The sequence below is a fragment of the Palaemon carinicauda genome, chromosome 11 (genome assembly GCF_036898095.1).
Source record: "Palaemon carinicauda isolate YSFRI2023 chromosome 11, ASM3689809v2, whole genome shotgun sequence".
NCBI classification, from domain to species: Eukaryota; Metazoa; Arthropoda; class Malacostraca; order Decapoda; family Palaemonidae; genus Palaemon; species Palaemon carinicauda.
The window spans coordinates 160,624,469-160,649,615 of NC_090735.1; the positions used below are offsets into that span (position 1 = coordinate 160,624,469).

Below are 25,147 nucleotides of genomic sequence, written 5' to 3' on the forward strand. Positions count from 1 at the left end.
GACATGCCAGCCGGACTGTGCCGCCAGGTGCTAGCCCTGCCGGCAACATGCCGGCTGAACTACAGTATATGATTATACAGTAGCCAGTATATTTGCAGTATAGTATATACTGCAGACAGAAAACTATAGTACTGTATGTATTATACAGTAGTTATTTTCCAACATACCTTGTGTATCCTTGCACAGTCTTTTGCTGAGACCAATCCTACATTGAAAGGATAGAATTCCTTCAATACTCTGATTAGAAATCAGGTAATAACTAAGCTCACTATATTAAATAGTTTTAGAAGGGTCAGTGGTAGTACCCTTTTCTATACCTAGAGGTTAGATCCCTTCTCTTTTGAGTTTCTCCTGATCAGGAAATTCTATAGTCTTAATATTAGGGGGGGAGGTTACAGCAATTGGCTGGAAAGGATGCACAAGTATGTTTATTTCCTAATTTCTTTCTAGTCCAGCCGGCGACATGCAGGCCGGACTGTGCCGCCAGGTGCTTGCCCTGCCGGCAACATGCCGTCTGAACTACAGTATATGATTATACGGTAGCCAGTATATTTGCAGTATAGTATATACTGCAGACAGAAAACTACAGTATATATTATACAGTAGTTATTTTCCAACATACCTTGTGTACCCTTGTACAGTCTTTTGCTGAGACCAATCCTATATTGAAAGAATAGAATTCCTTCAATACTCTGATTAGAAATCATTTAATACTTGCCCCACAATATTGAATAGTTTTAGAAGGGTCAGTGGTAGTACACTTTTCTATCCCTAGAGGTTAGAACCCTTCTCTTTTGAGTTTGCCCTTATCAGGAAACTCTATAATCTTAATATTGTGGGGGAGGTCATAGGAATTGGCTGGAAAGGATGCACAAGTATGTGTCTTTCCTAATTTCTTTCCAGCTTACTATCCTAAGCTATAATGGTTAAAATATTAATATTTTGCATATCTGTTTATCATGTGAGATAAACAATCGCATACTCATTTAATTTTCTTTTCGTTACAGGAGGAACCCCAGATGAAATGCGATGCAATCTTCTGCAACCATGTGAGTAGGAACTTCTACGTACACAAAGCGTGTAGGTCTCATGCCCCCTGCACCATCATTATCGAAACCCTGCAATACTGGGACCCCCAAGTCTGCAATATCTGCCGGACCTTGGTGACCGAAGGTTTCGACGACCCCAAGTCAACGGAGTCTAGGGATGCGGCACGAGAAAAGCTGCGCAAGTGGGTAAGAGGGTTCCAAAAGAACTCTCCGGGACCCTACCTACCTAACGATAGGATGCGTAGCTTGCTGTTCCCGAAAGCGGGTTGTGAAATTTTGTTGTGCCCCAAGCACGACCCGGGCCTCCCTGCGTCCAGATTGCCATTGAGACGGATGTCAGTGAGGCGTTGCAAACTATGGACATCCACCAGGAGGAAAGGATGTCGGAAGTGTCTACGGACACTGAAAAGGATCTATCAAAGGATGATCCCGAGGAGGAGTCTACTCTACCTCCGGAAGAAGATGATGATGTCGAGTCGGAGTTCCTTACGTCTGTGCCAGCACCGGAACCGTTATCCTTGACATCTTCAGCTTCTACCCCTCCATTGGACAACATGAGCCAGGCACTGGCCCATCTTACGGCTTTAATGGAGAACATTCGCAAGCAAGGCGAAGCAAGGGAAGCGAGATTCGAGAGAGAGCTCCGTGGAGCTCCACTTACCGCCTCCCAAGGGTCATACAAGCGACCCAGAGTCCAAGACCTGACCTCCCAACCTGCTCCAAAACCAATCCTTGGAGGTATGCGGAGTTTATGCTGATTACTGACTACAAACTCTACATCTCTGAGAAGATGGGAGCCGTCCCCTTAGACGACATCCAGTTTTGGCCAAGCTTTAACGCTTACCCTGATTGCTTCATTTGACTGAAGCATGAACCAATGCCAAAAGAGGAGACGGAACCGAAGGAGGTCATGGTTTATGACCACGATAAGGCACAGGCTCTTTTGTCGAGTAGCCTGAGAAAGGCGGGCTATTCGGATTCAAAAGTGTCCACCTTGAGCAAGAAACACCCTACCTTTCTTGCTCCGGCTTCAATAGCCTTCCCCTTTATGTTGAAGGCATTTAAATCTGTTGCTAAGGCAGTGGAGGCAGGCAAACCATGCCCTGCACTAGAGGAGTGCAGGCCTCTGTCGTTAGCCTTGCCCATGGAAGAGAAGGAATGGAAGGAAGTCCACCTAACCTTCTCAGTAGGGAAACTGGACGCAGACATCACTGGACGACAGTTTAGCGAGAATCTCCCTAAACTTTCTGACTTTCTCTTGCGCAAGGAACAAGAGACGAAGGAGAGACTTGCTGCATCTTTATCCCTATAAAACTGCATAGAGATGTGTGCAGGCCAAAAAAGTACCCCAGACATGCTCATGGTCCTGGCCAAAATGCATATGGCCACCCTAGTAAAGGACCTGTATGCTTTCATGAAGGCTAGGAGAGCATGTATGGAGTTTGTGTTCGCTGCTTCAACAGTGAAACATGAACCCAGGAAGCTGATATCCTCTAACATCTGGGGTAAAGATCTCTTCCCGAACAAAGTAGTCAAAGAGGTAGTTGAGAAAGCCATCACGTAGAATAGAAACCTTCTCCAGAAGTGGGGCATCCCTTCAAAGAGGTAATCTTCCCCGGATGCGGGTCCCCAACCTAAAAGGAAGACGAAGAAGCCTTGACTTCCCCCTCGGCCTGCTTAACAACATCCCACAGTCACCATGACAGCGGTGCCCCAAACACAGACCACCTTCCAAGTGGTGCCTCAACAGCTGGTTGCCCAGTCACCAACTTTCAACCCCGGGTTTGAGAGGCAGACCACTTCCTTTCGGTCGAAAGGTAAAGGATCCAGATGGGGCTCCTCTAGACATCCCTCAAGAGGTAGGGGAGGACGCGGTCGAGGAGGTAAACCCTCCGGTCAGTCGAAACAAGGAGATGCTTCTGGTAGGAGGGAGGCTCCAACATTTTCAGGATCGTTGGACCTTCGATCCTTGGGACCACGGCCTAATCAAGATTGGACTAGGATGGAAACGGAGCAAGTCTCCACCATCATTTCCTCAATTCTTCCAACACTCCACCCCCGCCTTAGAAGAATATACCTTAGAGCTCTTGAGCATACAGGTTATAAGGAAAGCAAAGTCCATCAAATTCCAGGGAAGGCTGTTTTGTGTTCCCAAGAAGGACTCGGACAAACTAAGAGTCATTATGGACTTGTCGCCATTCAACAAGTTCATAGAAAACAGCAAGTTCAGGATATTAATCCCTCAACACATAAGGACCCTGTTAGAAAAAGGGACGTTCACAGTTTCGATAGACCTGACAGATGCCTATTGTCACCTTCTAGTCAGTCGCCCCCTCTCCTCCTACCTAGGATTCAAGTTACAGAAGATAAAGTATGTTCTCATAGCCATACCCTTTGAACTAAACATAGCCCCAAGTCGTGCAACAACTACGCTTAGAAGGTGTTCAGGTAGCTGCGTACCTGGACGACTGGCTGGTGCGGGCAGCATCCAAAACGGCTTGTCTGCAAGCATCCAAAGAAGTGATCCAGTTCCTGGAACATCCGGGATGCAAGGTCAACTTCAAGAAGTCTTGACTCTCTCCAGCTCAAGGGTTTCAATGGCTGGAAATCCATTGGAACCTGAGGTCACACCGTCTCTCCATTCCCTCAGGGAAGAGGAGGGAGATCACAGGGTCTGTCAAAAGACTAATGAAATCCGACAGGATTTCAAGACGCCAACAGGAAAGAGTACTGGGCTCTCTCCAGTTCGCAGCAGTAACAGACCCAGTGCTAAGAGCACAGATGAAAGATGCGTCAGGAGTCTGGAGAAGATACGCATCAAACGCTCGAAGAGATCTAAAATGACCGATACCGGCCTTACTACGATCACTTCTCAACCCGTGTTCGAAAGCAAAGAGCCTAATGAGGACCGTGCCTTTGCAACCACCTCTGCCATCGATGACACATGGATGCCTCAACGGAAGAACATCAAGAAATTGGTTTGTGATAAATGGCAACAGCACTGGTAAAGTCAAGATGGCAATAAAATGAGGGAAGTAACAAATATCATATCACCTTGGAGGTATAACATGATTCCCCGAAAATGGGAGACGACTCTTTGTCGTCTCCGTATTGGTCACACACGGTTGACACACGAGTTTCTGCTGAAGGGCCAACACCAACCGTATTGCGAGGACTGCTTAGTACCTTTAACAGTGAGGCATTTGTTGACCGAATGCCCTAATTTTACTAACTTAAGAAATAGATATCTGTTTGAGGCTCAAGGTGAGGATGGCAGGTTTATCCTTGCCAAGATTCTTGGACATGATGTGTCTTATTATGCGAGCGGAATTTTTAGATTTATTTCAGAAGCAGGTCTTCTGAAAACTATTTAACTATTTTAATGACTTCTTAATTTTTATGGTTTTAATCGAATTCTCTATTAATTTTCATATACAGTAAATGGTATCGGCGTCAATGACCTTAGATGTCAGGATGCCAGAAAACTTTCAATCAATCAATCAATCAATCAACGGAAGAATGGGGAGTTCACACCCATCAAAGGAAAGTCCAAGGGACTTGGTCGTCTCTGTTCAAGGCCTTTCTCATCAACATTTTGGAAGCCATGGCAGTGCTCTTGACGTTGGGAAAACTCTCCCCTCGCAGATCAGTCCACATCAGGCTAATCTCAGACAGCGAAGTGATAGTGAGATGTCTGAACCGACAGGGCTCAAGATCGTCCCATATCAACCATGTGATATTAGCCATCCTTTGTTTAGAGAGATGGCACTTATCGGCAGTTCACTTACAAAGGTTCCGCAATGTGACAGCGGACGCTCTATCCAGGCTCAAGCCGATAGGGTCAGAATGGTCCCCAGATGCAGACTCATTCTCCTCCATCTTGGAATAAATCCCGGAACTGCAGATCGACCTCTTCGCGACAACAAGAAACTACCTCGATATGTAGCCCCATACGAGGACCCTCTAGAGGAGACAACGGACCCCATGTCCCTCGGTTGGAATGAATGGACCCGGATTTTCCTGTTCCTTCCATCCAATCTCCTGCTGATAGGTCCTCAACAAGCCGAGATCCTTCCAGGGAACGGCAGCTTTAGTGGCCTTCAAGTGGCCCAAGAGCAACGGGTTCCCTCTAGTGATGGAACTGAGACTGAGGCCGGTCCCTTTACCAACACAGCACTATCTCAACGGGTTCAGAAGTCGACTGTCTTCGCTTCATCACAGAGAAACCAAAACCTCCATCTCATGATTTTCTCGCCTTAGCGGTTAAGGAAAGATTTGAGATCTCAAAAGGCAGTATAGACTTCTTGGAAGAATACAAGTCTAAGTCAACTAGAAGACAATATGAATTGTCTTGGAAAAAGTGGGTTGCTTTCGTTAAGGCAAAAGGACCAAAAGAAATTTCAATAGACTTGTGTCTGTCCTTCTTTATCCACCTTCATGAACATGGTCTGGCTGTCACCCCCCAGATGCTGAAGCCTTGACGAGGATGGGGGGCTTAGGGATTAGCAGCTGGGCTCTAATGAACAGTGGGAACTATTTCCCATTGGACCTCGGTGCCCAGCTGTCGATTCAACTAAATCAGTCAGCACTTTCTCTTTTACTTTTGATTATTTCTTTTTTCCTCCCATCTCTTCCTTTTGGGCTCGATATTGTTGACGACTTTGGCATGTTCGATTTTACTTTGGATGCCGCTTTGTATTTGGCAGAGTGTGGGATGGAGTGCATTCCATCTCAACCTGTGCCAATTTAGACGCCATCACCCTCTGGCAGACCCCATTGGGTGCAGACCAAGTCTGTTAAGAGTCGGGCTCCAGTGATCCGGTCTTCAGTCACCCATATTTGCGGGTAATGGTTGACGCCAGGCATTGGAGTCGACGGTGGGAGGGGCTAACTACCCCCACTGACCAGTGTACGCCCACCTTAAGAGAGGCAGCCCCTCTCTAATAGAGGACTGGTCCCCGCTGAAGCCTCTTCTCGTGTTGGGCCACATGGGATAGGAGGACTGACATCCTCCGATAAGAGGTGGATAACCCGGCTTGCTTTTTCAAAAAAACCCAACACCTCTGTTGACGACCTGGAAAATACAAACATGGACCTCGGCACAGACAGCTCCAACTCGGGTTCTAACATTGTAACGTTAGAACCTTATTCACGTCATGTGAATAATAAAATGCTAGAGAAGAAGAGAGAGAGAGTGAAAAATTATGACAGTACAGAAAGATATAGAAAAGTAGAAGTATTACCTGGTCACTATGAAGTAGTGAATTATGAAAAATTTTTTATCTTGGAATTTGAAAACGGAAGAAATGAGCGTATAAATGTTTTTAAAGCTAATAGAGAAATAGTTACCTTATGTGGAGGGCAGCCAAAAATTTTACCCCAGGGAAATGGAAGTCTCTTGATAGAGACACTCTCCCCATTACAAGGTGAAAGGTTAAAAACACTTACAACATTGAATGGTCATAGCGTAAAATGCGTTTCACACCCTACTTTCAACCAGAGTAGAGGTGTGATATATGCTCCAGAATTGTTGGATATAGAGGAGAAAGAAATAGAGGATGAACTGAGAAGTCAAGGAGTAGTTAAAGTAGTCAGAATGAGAAAGAGAGTTGGAGAACAACGTATCCCTCTTGCTACTCTGATTATAACATTTGATCAATGCCGATTACCAAATGTTATAAAAGCTGGATGCCTATCTTTGAAGGTAAAACCATATATCCCGTCACCATTGCGATGTTATCATTGCCAAATGTATGGCCATTTAAGCCAGAAATGTAAAGAAAAACTAAACAATAAGCCAGCTGTTTGTGCCAACTGTGGAAAAAGTAGTCATGGAGTATGCATAGAAAACCCTAATTGCATACATTGTGGGGAAGCACACCCAGCTACATCTAAAAGCTGTGTAAAGTTTATTTTTGAAAAAGAAATCCAGGCCATTAGGACCATGGAAAGGGTTACTTTTAAAGAGGCTCGTAAAAGAGCTCTTGAAAAGCAAATAAGACCAGGGGAACCTTTTTCAATGGTTCTGAAGAAAAACTTGTCAAACCACACAGACGAAAATTATATCTCTACTTCTAAGATAAAGAAACAAATGAAAGTAGTTAAAGAGGTTGAAAGTCCCATCGAAAATCTATATCCAGAAATTGTGGAAAAATCAAAACGGACACTTAAAGATCTGAAAATTATTCAAAAGCCAACTACTCCGATTTTAAACAATAGTACAAACCTCTCACAGGCCGTTTCCTTGCCTGATCTGATGGAGGTTGCACTCGAAACCAATTTACCTGGTGAACCCGTAGTGGGGAAGTCGCAAAAACCTGACAGATCACAACCTTTTAATCGAAAAAGAGAGAGACCTCCCTCCCTCTCTCCTCCTACCATAAGAAACATTAAAGTCACGACTTCCAATAAATATGATATCTTGTCTGCTGATGTTTCTGAACAACTAGAAGGTAAATTGAACCAATCAGAAATTCAAGTTGAGGTCCACCATCCTCCTCAACAATTAGATCAAAAGGACACAAAGAAAAAGAGAAACACAAAACCCACTATATCAAGATCCTCTCTAGAGTTACCTCCGGGAAACATTGTTAGATCAAATATTGCCAATGGGAAGACTTCATCTAAGGTGTCTTCCAAAAAATAAAACATAGTTTTTTCCACCATTCTGCAATGGAATTGCCAGGGTTTAAGGGCAAAATATGAACAACTTAAGCTCCTCATACGTGAGCACTCCCCTATAACAGTATGTCTACAAGAAAGCAAGCTCGATGCTAATACTCCTTGTCCTCGAGAGTATGTTAGCTATAGGACACCATATGATCAACGAGCAGGGAGCCATGGGGGAAGTCTTATATACGTTCGTCAAGATGTTCCCCAAATATCTTTGTCTATCTGTACCCCTCTGCAGGCAGTGGCTGTACAGATTGATATAGGGAGAAAATACACAATCTGTTCTCTTTACTTGCCTCCAAATGATAACATCTCATATGATAATATAGTAGAGGTGATTAAACAACTCCCACAACCCTTTCTCTTACTAGGAGACCTTAATAGTAGACATCCTTTATGGGGTGATGTTTTAGCAAATGCAAGGGGTAATATTATATCGTCAATTTTGGAGAATGAAGATGTCGGACTCCTCAATACAGGAGAGCCCACACATTTTCATGTACAGACAGGTACCTTGTCCTGCATTGACTTATCGGTTGCAAGCTCTAACTGTCTTCTCGATTTTAATTGGAGAACATTAGATGATTGGCATACTAGTGATCATGCACCAATCATTATAAACACCAACAATGGTCCACCTTTACAAAGATCACCTCGATGGAATCTTGATAAGGCGGACTGGAATAGATTTCGGGAGTTAAGTGAAATTGAAGGAAATGCAGAACAGTTTGAAAGAGTTGATGATGCCATAGACTTACTTAATGGAACTCTTCACACAGCAGGAGTGAATTCCATTCCCAAAACAACTGGGATATTCAGACGACGACCAGTCCCCTGGTGGTCGTCAGAACTAACTGCCCTGCACAGAGCCACAAGAAAGTCTTTAACTCGATTGCGCATGCACCGTAATGAGGAGAATTTAGTCATATACAAGAAATGTAGAGCACAGTTCCGCCGTGCCATGAAAGAAGCTAGGCGCCAGTCTTGGATGTCCTTTGTTTCCTCCATCAACAGTAGAACACCAACATCATCTGTGTGGAGGAAAGTCAAAAAGATAGCAGGAAAATTCACCCCAAACCCACCACCAGTGTTAAAGATAAATGGCCAGTATATGACTGGAGCAACCGAAGTTAGCAATGCCCTGGCTGACCATTTCTCAAATGTATCGCGCAAGTGTCAAGCAGCTCCTGGTCACCAGTATAGGAGCAATGAAGAAAAGAAAGTTTTAAACTTCGCAACAAGAAAGCAAGAGTCATACAATTCTCCTTTTACTGAAAGAGAATTTGATTCTGCTCTTGCTACTTGTAACGATACAGCCCCTGGACCCGATGGAATTCCATATGCAATGATTAAACATGTACCTTTTAATACAAAGTTATTTATTTTAAGCATTTTTAATAGAATATGGCATGATACTAGTTATCCAAGTGTTTGGGAACTAGCAATTATTTTAGCTTTTTTAAAACCCGGTAAGGACAAGTTTTTAGCAGCAAACTACCGACCTATTGCATTGACATCTTGTTTATGTAAAATCATGGAGAAGATGGTCAATGCAAGACTGATTTGGTACCTTGAAAAGAAGAATATTTTATCACCCATTCAATGTGGATTCAGGAAAATGCACTCAACGACTGATGTGCTGATACAACTTGAGTCCTCCATTTGTGAAGCCTTTGCTTCCAAACAGCACCATGTGACAGTTTTTTTTTGATCTTGAAAAGGCATATGATACCACATGGAGATACGGTATACTTAAAAGAATCCATGAGTGCGGATTGAGAGGTGAGCTACCACTATTCATCCAGTCATTTCTTTCACATAGAGTTTTCCAAGTGAGAGTTGGGGAAGCTCTATCACAGAGTAAATGCCAGGAAGAAGGAGTTCCTCAGGGGAGTGTGCTGAGTGTAACCCTTTTTGCACTAGCAATTAATGGGATATCCTCAGTCATTCCCCGGGATGTTCTTGCAACATTATTTGTGGATGATCTCTCCATATCATTTGCTGGAGCCAGAATGGCAATGGTTGAGAGAAAAATCCAACTCTCTATTGATAAAATTATCCATTGGGCCGATATGAATGGATTTAAGTTCTCAACAAGTAAAACTACAATTGTCCATTTCTGTCGTATACGGGGAGTACATGCAGACCCGGATACAGTATATACATCAAAGGTCAACGGATCCCATGTGCAAGTGAAGCAAAATTTTTAGGGTTGATATTTGATTGTAGGCTTACATGGGTTTCTCACTTAAAAACATTAAAAGCTAAATGTGTTGAAGCTATGAATCTTTTAAAAGTCCTATCCCATACATCATGGGGGGCAGACCGCAATACAATTTTAAAATTATACAAGGCCTTGATATTTTCCAAAATTAGTTATGGATGCGAAATATACTCCTCAGCAACCCCAAGCCGGTTAAAAATACTAGATTCAATACATCATGCTAGCATTAGATTGTCCACAGGAGCCTTTAGAACCTCCCCTATCACAAGTCTCCTTGTTGATGCTGGGGAGTTGCCTCTGGACCTTTACCGAATGTCCTCTATTATTCGGTATTGGTTTAGATTGCAAAGACTCCCCAATTCTTCAGCCTTTCAAACTGCAAGCCTTGTAAGGCACTCAACCTACTTTGAGTTGCACCCAAAATCTCCTCAACCTTTTGGGTTTCGGGTTAACCAATTATTAAACAATCTGGATATAATTAGAAATAAGGTGCTTCCATTCAAGGTATCATCAACGCCTCCATGGAAATTACCTGACATATCTTTTTGTAGATACTTTATTGGAGTTAAGAAGAATTTGACTGACTTAGAATCCAGGTCTCTTTTTATGGAACATGTTGAAGAACATAGAGGATCGACTTTTATATATACTGATGGCTCCAAATCTGATGCTGGCGTTGGATTTGGAGTACATAGTAATGATTTTAACTGTAGAGGTGCACTTCCTCTAACAGCTTCCATATTTACTGCCGAACTCTATGGCATATTAACCGCTATTGAGAAAATAGCTTTGGAAAAGGAGGGTAATTTTACAATTTTTAGTGATGCAAGGAGTGTTCTTCAGGCTTTAGAAGTTTTTAATTCTAGTAACCCTCTAGTTTTAAAGATTTTAGAATGGCTTTTTATTATTGGACGGAAAGGTATAACTGTTCGATTTTGTTGGGTTCCAGCACATGTAGGTGTGTCTGGGAATGAGAAGGCAGATTTACTGGCGAAGAATGCGGCATCCGAATTGCTACCAAGGAGGTATCCCATTCCATGTAACGATTTCCTACCTTACATCAAGAAATTGGTATGTGATAAATGGCAACAGCACTGGGATAGTCAAGATGGCAATAAAATGAGGGAAGTAACAAATATCATATCACCTTGGAGGTATAACATGATTCCCCGAAAATGGGAGACGACTCTTTGTCGTCTCCGTATTGGTCACACACGGTTGACACACGAGTTTCTGCTGAAGGGCCAACACCAACCGTATTGCGAGGACTGCTTAGTACCTTTAACAGTGAGGCATTTGTTGACCGAATGCCCTAATTTTACTAACTTAAGAAATAGATATCTGTTTGAGGCTCAAGGTGAGGATGGCAGGTTTATCCTTGCCAAGATTCTTGGACATGATGTGTCTTACTATGCGAGCGGAATTTTTAGATTTATTTCAGAAGCAGGTCTTCTGAAAACTATTTAACCATTGTAATGACTTCTTAATTTTTATGGTTTTAATTGAATTTGCTTTTAATTTTCATATACAGTAAATGGTATCGGCGTCAATGACCTTAGATGTCAGGATGCCAGAAAACTTTCAATCAATCAATCAATCAATCAATGGTCTGGCTGTCAACATGATAACTACGTGCAAGTCAGCCCTGACTAGACCTCTTCTATACGCCTTTCAAGTTGACCTGACGAAAGAAATCTTTAACAAGATCCCGAAGGCATGCGCTAGAATTAGTCCTGCAGCTCCTTCAAAGCCCATTTCATGGTCTTTGGACAAGGTCCTACATTATGCTTCATCTGTGAACAATGAAGATTGCTCTCTCAAGGATCTAACCCAGTAGGTTATTTTCCTGTTCGCTATAGCCTCAGGGGCTAGAGTTAGTGAAATAGTAGCCCTATTAAGAAATGAGGGCCACATTCAGTTCACAGAAGTGGGAGAACTGAATCTCTTTCCTGATCCAACCTTTCTCGCCAAGAATGAGCTACCCCTGGAGAATCTGCCCTCTGAAGGAAGATGTCTCTCTGTGTCCAATAGTGTGTCTAAAGGTCTATCTCTGTAGAACTTCACACTTCAGGGGAGGACAGCTCTTCAAAGGAGAAACTTCAGGATCAAACTTATCCCTAAAACAACTGAAGGCAAAGCTCACCTATTCGCAGAGCGGATCCAGACAGTACACCCGCAGGTCATGATCCGAGAAAAATTGCTATCACTGAACTTTTTTTCAGTGTATGGACTTTGAGCTTCTTTGCTCATATACTGGATGGAAATCATCCAGAGAGTTTTACAAACACTATGCAAAGCAAGTCCACGAACTGAAGCATTACGTGGTGGCGGCAGGTAGTGTATTGAAACCTGTCGTCTAGTGCTGCGATGAACAGATAATTTATTGGAACTATCAGTTATGGTGAAAAGGTGTTGACACTTCCAGTGCGATACCTTTTAAGTGGGTGTCACCATGGTGACATTAAGACTGTTCAAAATCTCAGGTGTGTAATTATACAGATAACACTTGTGCCATGTGTACATAGTACAGTGTTGATAGTATACAACATTTACAGAAAATTATATTAGAAAATTTTATCAAAATTTTCAAATTTCAGAGTGGCACTCATCATTTCTTCCCTTTCTGGGAGAAAATATTTTCTGTATACCTTGTACGTATAATTCCCTTATCATGTTATACTTGTTATTCCATTTGGTCATTTATTAGAAATAAATGTCTATTAGAGTGTAATTGCGTCTTATTTCGCCCTGCAATTAGCACAATAAATATGCCAGAGTTCTCTTACTTAGTTAACTAAGTAAACCTCATATTATTGTATGCTTACAAACAATGGATATAGTTGATACTTAGTTGTTCCGACAACATATACAAACCGTGAGACTTTTGTATAACTAGTTGAGACTTATGTTTGTTCATACAATATATGCAAACCTTGAGACCCCTTTTCTACTGTCTAGTATGAATCTTCCCTGCCGGGGGCAGGAAGCACTAACATTGTCCATGATTAGTGGTAATGACGGTTAACGGTAACGTCATATGTCTCAATGGTCCGGATGACCATAGAAAAATTGTCCCAAGGTTAAGGCACCTATGAAAATCCACAGATACAGTACTTTCTAGTAATTAATTCTGTGGTAAACTTCCATCAGGACGACATAGCTTGAGCCCAATAAACGGATTTTGAAGTGAAGCGAAAAATCTATTTTTGGGTGAGATGGCGATGTCGTCCTGATGGACCCGCCCTCCTTTTCCATAGGAATGGCTTAGTTAAGATCCCTCCCGAAACTACTATATCTGTAGCACCATGCTCAATGCTACAAGGAATGAGCACCATCTTGGATACTCTAGTAGTGCGGGAGGAAGGGTAACCTTGATAATGGCTCCCCTTTTGTTTTTCGCCACTCTTCCTCCTCGAAACGAAAACGCTATTCGGGGTGAAGATTGCTATGTGTCGTATCAAGATATACGTCCCCTGATATTACGCGATATCCTTAAGAGAAATTTTAAGGATATTTGTGCCAGGAGTTAGAATTCTAGAGACCTGAAGGTCAATTTTCTGGGAATATCACTGTAGCCAAATATCCCTTTGAAAGCTACCTATAGGAACCTTCCATCAGGACGACAGAGCCATCTCACCCAGAAATAGATTTTTCGCTTCGCTTCAAAATCTGTTTTTTTTTTTTTTTTTTTTTTGGCTTAAGCCATGTCGTCCTGATGGAAGTTCCGAAAGTAGCTTCCTAAGGGATATATGTTACTACAGTGATATTCCCAGAGAATTAAACCTTCAGGTCCCAGAAATCTAACTCCTGGAGCGAATATCCTTAAAATTTCTCTCAAGGATATCGCATAATATCAGAGGACGTATTCTTGACACGCCACATAGCAATCTGCACCCCTAATAGCGTTTACCCTTGGAGGGGGACGTGGCAAATTCTCGTACTACTAATGACCACCACCACAGCGCCATTCCCAAGATGGCGGACATTCCTAATTTCTCAGCGAGTTTGCTCAGTGGTGTTCCCTGTTGATCGAACTTTTCGATCGATGTGCAAGGATTTTTATTATGCATTCCCCAGCTTCTTTCGCCTTCGGAAAGTTGAGTATTGGGTCTTTACAATGAAAAAAATTTAGCTCCTGTTTCATAGTGAAATTAGAGTAATTTATTTTGTTTAGAGGTAGCCTTTACCGGAGGCGCTATGAGCGCTGTCGTTCGTTAGGCATGAGTTATTTAGTCCGGTTTTTTAAATAGCATTAATTAATTATTTAGTTACGTAAGCTATTTAGGCAAATTATACTTGTAAAGATATTTATAATGTGCATAATTTTCCTTTCCTTGTCGATCGTATAGTTAGAGTTTCGGTGAGTGAGGTAACCGAGATCTCGTCTCGCCTAGGTAACCTAACCTACGCGTTTTATTACACGTTCAGACATTTCCCCGATCACCCTCATGTATTGTGATTTCAATTCATGCAGAGATAGTTATCTCTTAGAATTGGATGAACATTACACGTCTCCATGAAGGAGAATTAAGGGTAATCCCTTTTCCCTCTGAGTGTAGCTTTAGGCTACAACCTTAGTGGGTCGGCCTCAAATTTTTAATTCAGGCATGGCTATCCTACGGTTTTTCTGCCCTTCCCCTGTAACCGCAGATGCAGGTTTTTGGGTTTAGGACAGAATCTCAGAGTATCTAGTCTGTGGTGGGTAGCTGACTAGCAAGATGAATAGAATTCTTTTGCCAGGTTAGGCGGCTGACATAGGAGGCTAGACCTCCCTAAGCCACTCCTGAAGGGTCTGTACGATATGATACCTTCTCCCTGTGGCCTAGCAGACTAGTCCTTTGTTAGTTGACCCTAAGCTGAAGAATAGAATTCTTCAAGTGCTTTGGGGACACTGGCACTAGAACCCCGTTTCCTTACCGTTTAGAGGTGGTGGCGAAGGTGCTACCAACCTCTTTATTGTATTAATCTAACCCTAGGCTAAGGAATAGAATTCATTAGCCACATGGGATAGTTCTAATACAGGAACGGAGTTTTGTTAGGTGAGGCAGGACAGGCTTACGGCCGGCTCCTGTTGTACCTTTTACAGGACCCTGTTTTCCCTCCTCTTCTATCCCTTTATGTTGGCGAATCCTTGCAACCTTACTGTTGCCGGTGGGTTGCCGGGATCGACCCGACTCCCTCTCTTCAGCCGTTGTCCAACTGCCAGTAGCTATTTTGAGTGACAGGCAGCCATGACAACTGCCGGCCGGCAGTCTTGACAGCTGCCGGCTGGCAGTAATGGCATCTGCTGGCTGGCAGCCATGACAGCTGCCTGCCGGCAGTCATGGCAGCTGCCGGCCGGCAGTCATGGCAGCTTCCGGCCGGCAGCTGGTGGCCATGTTGGCTGTGAGTGGGAAGTCTCTTCTGTTACCAAAGGTTCTTCAGTTCTCCCTTGGACTGCTAGCAATAGTGGCTGCTGCCGGGGTACTCCCCATCAGGCCAGCACAGATGTTGACGCAACCGGCAGCACGCCGACTGTACTGATACTGCCGGCCGGCAAGGTATAGACAGGACCTTGCCGGCAAGGTATAGACAGGACCTTGCCGGCGACAGTACTGTAGCTGGATGGAAGCTTGAATGTTACATTCTCCCCTTCCAGTTGAACCTTCTTTCTGGAGAAAGGAAGTAAAATTAGACTTTCACATCCATATTTACTGTATATATACACAGTATTAGGTAGCCTTTTCTCTATGCTATCTCTCTCTCTTTTAGCTAACAGGCTGGATATGCCAGCAATAGCTAATTATGCTGACAACATGCCGGTGGAACTACAGTATATGTTTATACAGATAGTTAGTATATTTGCAGTATAGGATATTCTGCAAATAGAAAGATACTGTATATATTATACTAGTAGTGTTTTCCAATATATTTTGAGTATCCTACCCAAATATTTGTGGAACCCAATCTCACATTGAAAGAATTTAATTTCTTCAATATTCTGATTAGAAATCAGTCTTCAGATTACCCTGCAATATTAAAATTTTTTAAGGACTTGAGGTTATACTCCTAACCCTTAAAGGCCAGAGCCCTTATCCTCGAGTCTCCATGGTCAGGAAACTCTATGATTTAATCTTTGTAGGGGAGGTCACAGCAAATAGGTTGCGTGGGATACACAAATATATGTCTTTATTTTTTCCCAGTCCAGTTGGCATTATGCCAGTTAGACCGTGCAATCAGATGCTTGCCATAAAGGCAGCACATTGGCTGGATCACACTATATATAATTATACAGTAGTCAGTAATTTGCAATATAGTGCATACTGCAAATAGAAAACTACATTACGATTATACAGTAGTTATTTCTATCATAATTTGGGTACCCTCGTGCGAGCTTATGCTGGTGCCGATCTTATATTGAAGGAATAGTGTTTCTTCATTAAGCTGATTGAGAAATCAATCATCCTTACCCCACAGTATTTAGAATGAAAGGGACAGTGAAGCATACACTTCTCTGTCCCTAGGGGTTAGAAACCCCCCTTCTTTATTTGGAGTCCCTTTGATAAGGGAATTCCTCACATTTAATACTGAGGGGAGGTATCAGCATTTGCTCGCAGGGGATACACAAGTATGTGTCTCCTACTATCCCTTTATAGCTTGCTATCCTAAGCTATTCTGTTAAGATATGACTTTTGATATATTGGTTATCAGTGAGAGAATCAATCATATACTCATTCTATTTTCCTTTCTTTACAGGAGGAACACCAGATGTCTTGTGTCGCAGTCTTCTGCAAAACTAAGAGTAAGTGTTTTTACGGACATAATGCAGGTTTCATGCCCCCTGCAACATTATTTCCGAACCCCTGCAGTATTGGAACCCGCAGGCCTGCAAAGTATGTCGCGCCTTATTGTCCGAGGGTTTCAAGAATCCCAAGTCGGTAGAGACTAAGGATGCAGCTCGTTTCAAGCTACGCAACAGGGTGAGAGGCTTTCAGAAAATCTCTCCGGGACCTTACCTGCCTAATGACAAGATGCGTAGGTTACTATTTCCAACAGCAAGTAAGGAAATAGTGGTACCCCAGGCACGAGGTATATCTCCCGATGGCCAGATAGCCCTTGGGAAGGAGGGCAGAAAGCACCCACGGGAAGAAGGGGAGAATGTCAGGTTGGAATTGTCTCTGTCCATACCGGCTCTAGAGCCAGCGACATCGATATCTCCGCCTTCTATCCCTCTATTAGATGGAATGGACCAGTTATAGGCCCAAGTGAGGAATCTAGTAGAAGACTTGTGCAAACAGAGCACAAAGCAGGAAGCAAAATGCAATGTAGAGCCTTGCAAAGCTCCACTTGTCGCTCCTCAGGGGTCGCACAAACGACCCATGGATCAAGACCTTCCGACATGCTCCAAAACCAATCCCTGGAGGTTTGCAAAGCTGGTGCTGATTTTAAACGGCAAACTACATCTCGGAGTAGATGGGTGCGGTTCCTTTGGACAAAATCCAGTTTTGGCCAAGCTTTGACGCTTTCCCGAACTGTTTCATTAGACTGAGGGATGAACCAAGGTCAGGAAAAGGAACCGAATCACAGGTGGTTATGATTCTCGACCATGGTAAAGCACAGGCTATCCCATCAAGTAGCATAGAAAAGGCGGGTTACTAGGTGTCGAAGGTATTCACACCAGGTAACAGGCACTCTTCCTTTCTTGCTCCTGCTTCAATTTCATTCCTCTTTACAGGGAAGGCATTTAAATATGTCACTGAGGCAGTAGAGGCTGGTAAACCGTGTCCTACACTCAAGGAGTGCGAGCCTCTGTCACTAGCCTTTCCCAGACAGGGGAATAACTGGAAGGAAGCCCATTTAACCTTTTCAGTAGGAAGACTTGAGGCGGATGTCGCCAGTCGACAATTTAAGGAAATTCTCCCTAAATTATCTGAGTTTCTCTTACAGGATGAATAAGGAACAAAGGAGAGACTTGCAGCCTCCCTATCTCTACAAAACTACATAGAGTTCTTTTCAGCTCATCAAGATACCCCAGACATGCTCAAGGTCTTAGCTAAAATACATATGGCTACATTGGTATAAGACCTTTATGCCTTTATAAAGGCTAGAAGAACATGTAGGGAGTTTGTGTTCGCTAACGCGACAGCGAAACACGAAACAAGGAAGATAATATCTTCCAACATCTGGGGTAAAGACTTCTTTCCAGACGAGGTAGTCAGGAAAGTGATTAAGAACGCCACCACTGAGAAAGTAGGACTTCTCCAAAAGTGGGGCATCCTTTCAAAAAGAAAATCTTCCAAGGTTGTGGGTCCCCAACCTAAGAGGAAGATGGAAAGGTCTGGAAATCCATTTCGAGCTGTCCAACAACACCCCACAGTTAAAGTGACCGCGCTGCCACAGGCAGATGGTCAAAAGTATATTCCTACTGATCAGTCAAAGCATAGATATGCTTCTAGTAGGAGGGAGGTTCCTTTAGGATCGCTGGACCTTCGATCCTTGGGTCTATGGCCTAATCAAGATGGGACTAAGATGAGAGGTGTGGATGTCTCTACCACCATTTCCTCAACTCCTCCTATAATCCAAAACTCTCCTGGAGGAGTTTACCTGAGAGCTCTAGAGCATACAGGTGGTAAGGAAACTATAGTCCACCGAATTCCAAGGAAGGCCGTTGTGTGTCTATGAGAAGGACTCAAAAAAATTCTGAGTCATTTGGGACTTGTCACCACTCAACAATTCCAAACAAAACAACGAGTTCAGAATGTTTATCCTCCAGAACATAAGAACCCTGTTGCAAAAAAAGGTGCCTGTAGTCTCATCAGACCTGAAAGTCGTCTATTGGCAACTTCCAGTCAATCACCCTCTCCCCTCCTATCTAGGATTCAAGTTACACAAAGTAAAGTACTCCCTAGGAAAGATACTCATCAGACTAGACACAGTCCTAGATATCTCCATAAAATTGGCAGACACAGTCACGCAATAATTAAGCCTAGGAAAAGATCAGGCAAAAATGTTCCTGGACGAGAGGCTGGGGTGGACAGCACCCAAGGTGGCTGGTCTATGAACATCCAAGGAAATTATCCGGTCCCCGGAACATCGCGGATGCAAGATAAGCTTCAAGAAGTCACGATTCTCCCCAGCTCAAAGGTTGCAATGGCTAAAAAGCCATTGAAGCCTGAAGTCACACCAACTCTCCTTTCCTTTGGGAATGTAAAAGGAGATGGCAAGGTCTGTCAAGAAACTCTGGTAATCGGTCAGATTCCCAAAACGCAAACAGGGAGGAGCTCTGATCTCTCTCCAGTTCACAATAGAGACAGGCCCAGTGCTAAGAGCACTGCTGCAAGATGCATTGAGAGTGGAGAAAACAAGCATCAAAAGCTCGAAGAGGCCTAAAAACACCGATATCGGTCCTTCCTTAATCACTTCCCTTACAAAGGTCAAAGCCCGAAAGTCCCAAGACCATGTTGGTCCAGTCATGAGTGGGGAAACTCTCTCCAGGCAGATCAGATTGTCTACGGCGGATCTGGGACTCCAAAGCGATAACGAGACGCTGCAATCGACGATGCTAGAGAATGTCTCATACAGTCTAGGTGTAGATAGCCATCCCTTATCTAAAGGGATGGCACCTGTCAGCAGTTCATATACAACCAATCCACAATTTGACAGTGGATGCTCTACTCGGGCTCAAGCCGATAGAGTTAGAATGGTCCACGGACGCAGACCTATTCTCTCCCAGATGGGAACAAGTCCCCAAACTGCAGTCCGACCTCTTCATTATGAACGTCGTCAAGGAACTACCTCGATGCGTAGCCCCATACGAGGATCCTCTAACAAAAATGATAGACATCATGTCTCTGAAATGGAAGGGATAGACTTAGGATTTCCAGTTCATCCCATCCAATCACCTGCTGAGAGTCCTCAACATGGTGAGATCCTTCCAGGTAGGAGTAGCCCTGTTGGCTCCCAAGTAGCCCAAGAGCAACCTGTCATCCTTGAGGAAGGAACGGAGGCTGAGGCTGTCCCTAGTTCTGAACCCAGGACGACTTTGGAAGGTTCAGAGATTAATTGCCTTCGATTTATCACAGAGAACCCAAACCCTTCATTGCATGATTTTCTTGCCCTAGCGGTTAAGAAAAGGTTTGGGATCTCAAAAGGCAATATAGAATTCTTAGAAGAATACAAGTCTCAGTCAACTAGAAGACAATATGAGTCATCATGGAAAAAGTGGGTTGCTTTCGTAAAAGCAAAAGGACCGAAAGATTTCAATGAACTTCTGTATGTCCTTCGTTATCCATCTTCATAACCAAGGTTTGGCGGCCAACACGATAACGACGTGCAAGTCAGCCTTGACTAGACCTCTTCTATATGCCTTTCAAGTGGACTTGGCGAATGAGATCTTTAATAAGATCCCGAAGGCATGTGCAAGGCTTAGGCCTGCAACACCACCAAAGTCCATCTCTTGGTCTTTGGACAAGGTCCTACATTATGCCTCATCCATGAACAATGAAGATTGTTCGCTTAAGGACCTAACCCAAAAGGTTATTTTTCTGTTCGCTATAGCCTCAGGGGCTAGAGTTAGTGAAATAGTGGCCCTATCTAGAGATGAGGACCACATCCAGTTCGCAGAAACAGGAGAACTGAATCTCTTCCCTGATCCATCCTTTCTCGCTAAGAATGAGCTACCCACTAAAAGGTGGGGTCCCTGGAAAATCTGCCCTCTGAAGGAAGATGTCTCTCTATGTCCGTTAGAGTGTCTAAAGGTCTATCTTCGTAGAACTTCAGACTTCAGGGGAAGTCAGCTCTTTAAAGGAGAAACCTCTGGATCAAACTTATCCCTAAAACAACTGAGGGCGAAAGTCACCTACTTTATTCGTAGTGCGGATCCTGACAGTATTCCCGAAGTATATGATCCGAGAAAGATTGCTTCATCACTGAACTTCTTTCATTATATGGACTTTGAGTGTCTTCATTCATACACCGGATGGAAATCATCCAGAGTGTTTTACAAACACTATGCGAAACAGGTCCATGAACCGAAGCACTATGTAGTGGCGGCAGGTAGTGTATTAAAACCTGCCCCCCTAATTACTGTCATAAACAGTTAATTGCTTGGGACTTCGAATGTCCTCGCTCATATACTGGATGATAATCATCCAGAGTGTTCTACAAACACTATGCTAAGCAAGTCCATGAACTGAAGCAGTATGTGGTGACGTCGGGTAGAGTATTTAACCTGCCGTCTAATTCTACGATGAACAGCTAATTGACTGGGATTGTCAATTAAAGGGAGAAGGGGTCATCCCTCTTAGTGTGACTTCCTTTGAATAAGTGTTACCATGGTGACACTAGCTCTGTTAAAAAATCTCAGGTGTGGAATTATACAGATAGCACTAGTGCCGTGTGTACGTAGTACACAGTGTCGATAGAAGTAACTAGTACAGGAATTATGAAGAGAAATTTTATTATGAATTTTCTTCAATCTGAAAGTGGCACTCATCATTTCTTTCTTTCCAAGAAAGATAATCTCTGTACATGTTACATGTATAATTCCGTTATCATGCTACATTCGTTTTACTTGCTAATTTACTTAGTCATTTATTGAAAATAAATGTCTATTAGAATGTTATTACGTCCTAATTCGCCCGACAATTGCATGATTAAAAGTCCAGAGTATGTACTCTTTATATATTTGTATGCTCACAAACAATGGATATAAGAAACACTAAGTATATGGTAATATTCACAAACTACGAGACGGTTTGTACATTCAGTGTATACTTATGTTTGTTTATACAATATATGCTAACCTTGAGACCCCGTTTTCTACTGTCTAGAATGACTCTTCCCTGTAGGGGGCAGGAAGCACTAACATCGCGTATGATTAGTGAGAATGACGGATAACGGTCACGTCATTTGTTAAGATTGATCCAAATAATCATAGAAAGGTTGTCCCAAGGTTAAGGCACTGATGAAAATCCACAGATACACTGATGCTTCCATCAGGACAACATGGCTTGAGCCCAAAAAATAGATTTTGAGCGAAGCGAAAAATCTATTTTTGGGTGAGATCGCCATGTTGTCCTGATGGACCCACAATTCTTTTCTAAAAGAAAAGATCTTCACAGTTTCCCTCCCTGAGGCACTGTATCTGTAGCACCACGCTCAATGCTACAAGGAATGTCCGCCATCTTGGGAATGGCGCTGTGGTGGTGGTCATTAGTAGTACGAGAACGGGGGTAACCTTATTACGGCCCTCCTTCTATTTGCCACGTTCCCCTCGAAGCGTAAACGCTATTAGTGGTGCAGATTGCTATGTGGCGTGTTAAGAATACGTCCTCTAATATTATGCGATATCCTTGAGAGAAATTTTAAGGATATTCGCTCCAGAAGTTAGAATTCTGGAACCTGAAGGTTTAATTCTCTGGGAATATCACTGTAGTAACATATCCCTTAGGAAGTTACTTTAGGAACTTCCATCAGGACGACATGGCGATCTCACCCAAAAATATGGAACATATTGCAGAACATAGTGGATCGACTTTTATATATACCGATTACTCCAAATCTGATGCGGGCGTTGGATTTGGAGTACATAGTAATGATTTTAATTGTAGAGGTGCACTACCTTTAACAGCTTCCATATTTACTGCTGAACTCTATGACATATTAACCACTAATGGGAAAATGGCATTTCGAGAAGGAGGGTAATTTCACCATTTTTAGTGATGCAAAGAGTGTCCTTCAAGCTTTAGAAGTTTTTAATTCTAGTAACATTCTAGTTATAAAGATTTTAGAATGTCTTTTTATTATTGGTCGTAAAGGTATAATGATTCAATTTTGTTGGGTTTCAGCACTGAAGGAGTGTCTGGGAATGAGAAGGCAGATTTACTGGTGAAGAATGCTGCATCCGAGTTGCTGCCAAGAAGGTATCCTATTCCCTTTAATGATTCCCTACCTAACATCAGGAAATTATTTTGTAATTGTTGGCAACAGCACTGGAATGATCTAGATGGCAATAAGATGAGAGAGGTAACAAATTTCATATCTTCTTGGAGATATAACGTGATGCCCCGAAAGTCGGAGCATCTCTCTGTCGTCTCCGCATTGGTCGCACACGGTCGACACACAAGTTTCTTCTGAAGGGCCAACACTAATCGTATTGCAACGACTGTTTGGTACCTTTAACAGTGAGGCATTTGTTGATTGAATGCCCCAATTATAATAACTTAAGAAATAGATATCTGTTTGAGGCTCGAGGTGAGTATGGCAGGTTCATCCTGGCCAAGATCTTTGGACATGATGTGTCGTACAATGCTAGTAGCATTTTTAAATTGATAATGCTGTTTAACTTTTATGACATATTTACTTCTAGTGGCATTTTTAAATTTATATCAGAAGCAAGTCTTCCTAATTCTATTTAACTTTTATAACATATTTACTTCTCTGGTTTTAATTGAATATTCTTTTAATCTTTATTTATAATAAACAATATCGGCGTCAATGACCTTCGCTGTCAGGATGCCAGAAAACTTCAAATCAATCAATCAATTAAGGGTAAATGGTCAGTATATGACTATAGCAACCGAAGTTAGCAATACCCTGGCTGACCATTTTTCAAATGTATTGTGCAAGTGTGAAGCAGCTCCTGGTCACCAGTATAGGAGCATTGAAAAAATAGAATTCTAAATTTCGCAACAAGAAAGGAAGAGTCATACAATTCTACTTTTACTGAAAGATAATTTGATTCTGCATTTGCTACGAGTAACGATACAGCCCCTGGACCCGATGGAATTCCATACGCAATGATTAAACATGTACCTTTTAATACAAAATTTGTTTTAAGGATTTTTAATAGAATATGGTATGATCATAGTTATCCAAGTGTTTGGGAACTAGCCATTATTTTAGCCTTTTTAAAACACGGTAAGGACAAGTTTTTAGCAGAAAATTATAGGCCAATTGCATTGACATCTTGTTTATGCAAAATCATGGAGAAGATGGTCAATGTAAGACTGATGTGGTACTGTATCAACCGTTTGTCACACAATCGTACATAGTAACGACATTTCATTTTTTGTTTGTATTATGCTTGTATCTTCGCTCTCCCCTCGCACCCTCTTAATGAGAGAATACCCTGACGCAGTCATGTGGTTTCTTCATATTGTTGAAGAATTCTGACGAGCAATAGGGCTCTCGAACTTGGGGAAATTACTCCCCAAGTTCGAATCTAAATTTCTCTCCCTTTCCTCTATTCCTTCTGCTCAATATTTCTTCCACCTTCTCCTAATTTTATCAACTTTCTTTTGTCTTTCTGTTATGAGTATTATTTCTCTTAATATATGTAGATGTATGCATATATATATATCTATATATATATATATATATATATATATATATATATATATATATATATATATATATATATATATATATATATATCTATCTATATATATATATATATATATATATATATATATATATATGTATATATATAATGTTTATTTTATTTATTCATTTATTTATTTTTATTTTATTTTAATGGCGGGGATATTTCCACATTCATTATTTCTGCCTGCTTAGATGAATGGGAGAAGGTATCACAGTTGGGAGGTATTCGCATTCAAAATCTATATATGAGAGTATTGGATGATCTCAGCCATCCCAAAGATGGTTTGGACCTTTTTGGCAGAACTACTCTCAAGGGTTGGGTCATCGGAATCCAGGGGGATCCAATCCTTGAGGTAGAACTCTTGGCTTCTGGCCGGAAGACCATCATTACAGATACGTGGAGGATGTTTCCATATTTCCTTGATCTCAGTCCTAACAGGCAGGTTTAGCTTACACCTGTGCCTCTATATTGTTGGGTTCCAGCACATGTAGGTGTGTCTGGGAATGAGAAGGCAGATTCACTGGCTAAGAAGGCTGCATCCGAGTTGCTGCCAAGAAGGTATCCCAATCCCTGTAATGATTTCTTACCTGACATCAAGAAATTGGTTTGCAATAAATGGCAACAGCAATGGGATAGCCTAGATGGGAATAAAATGCGAGAGGTAACAAATGTCATATCTCCTTGGAGGTATAATATGATGCCCCAAAAATGGGAGACGTCTCTTTGTCGTCTCCGTATTGGTCACACTCGGTTGACACACGAGTTTCTGCTGAAGGGCCACCACCAACCGTATTGAGACGACTGTTTAGTACCTCTAACAGTGAGGCATTTGTTGAC

The 25,147-nt window shown here is 42.4% G+C and overlaps 1 protein-coding gene across 1 annotated transcript in view; it reads right to left on the reverse strand.

The window, feature by feature from the left end:
- Window positions 1-25,147, reverse strand: part of LOC137649547 (degenerin-like protein asic-1) — a 198,291-nt gene that overhangs the window by 5,835 nt on the left and 167,309 nt on the right. Inside the window, exon 15 of the mRNA XM_068382534.1 lies at window positions 23,637-23,739. Within this exon, the coding sequence (XP_068238635.1) occupies window positions 23,637-23,739 (103 nt within the window). The remainder of the gene's footprint in view (window positions 1-23,636; window positions 23,740-25,147) is intronic.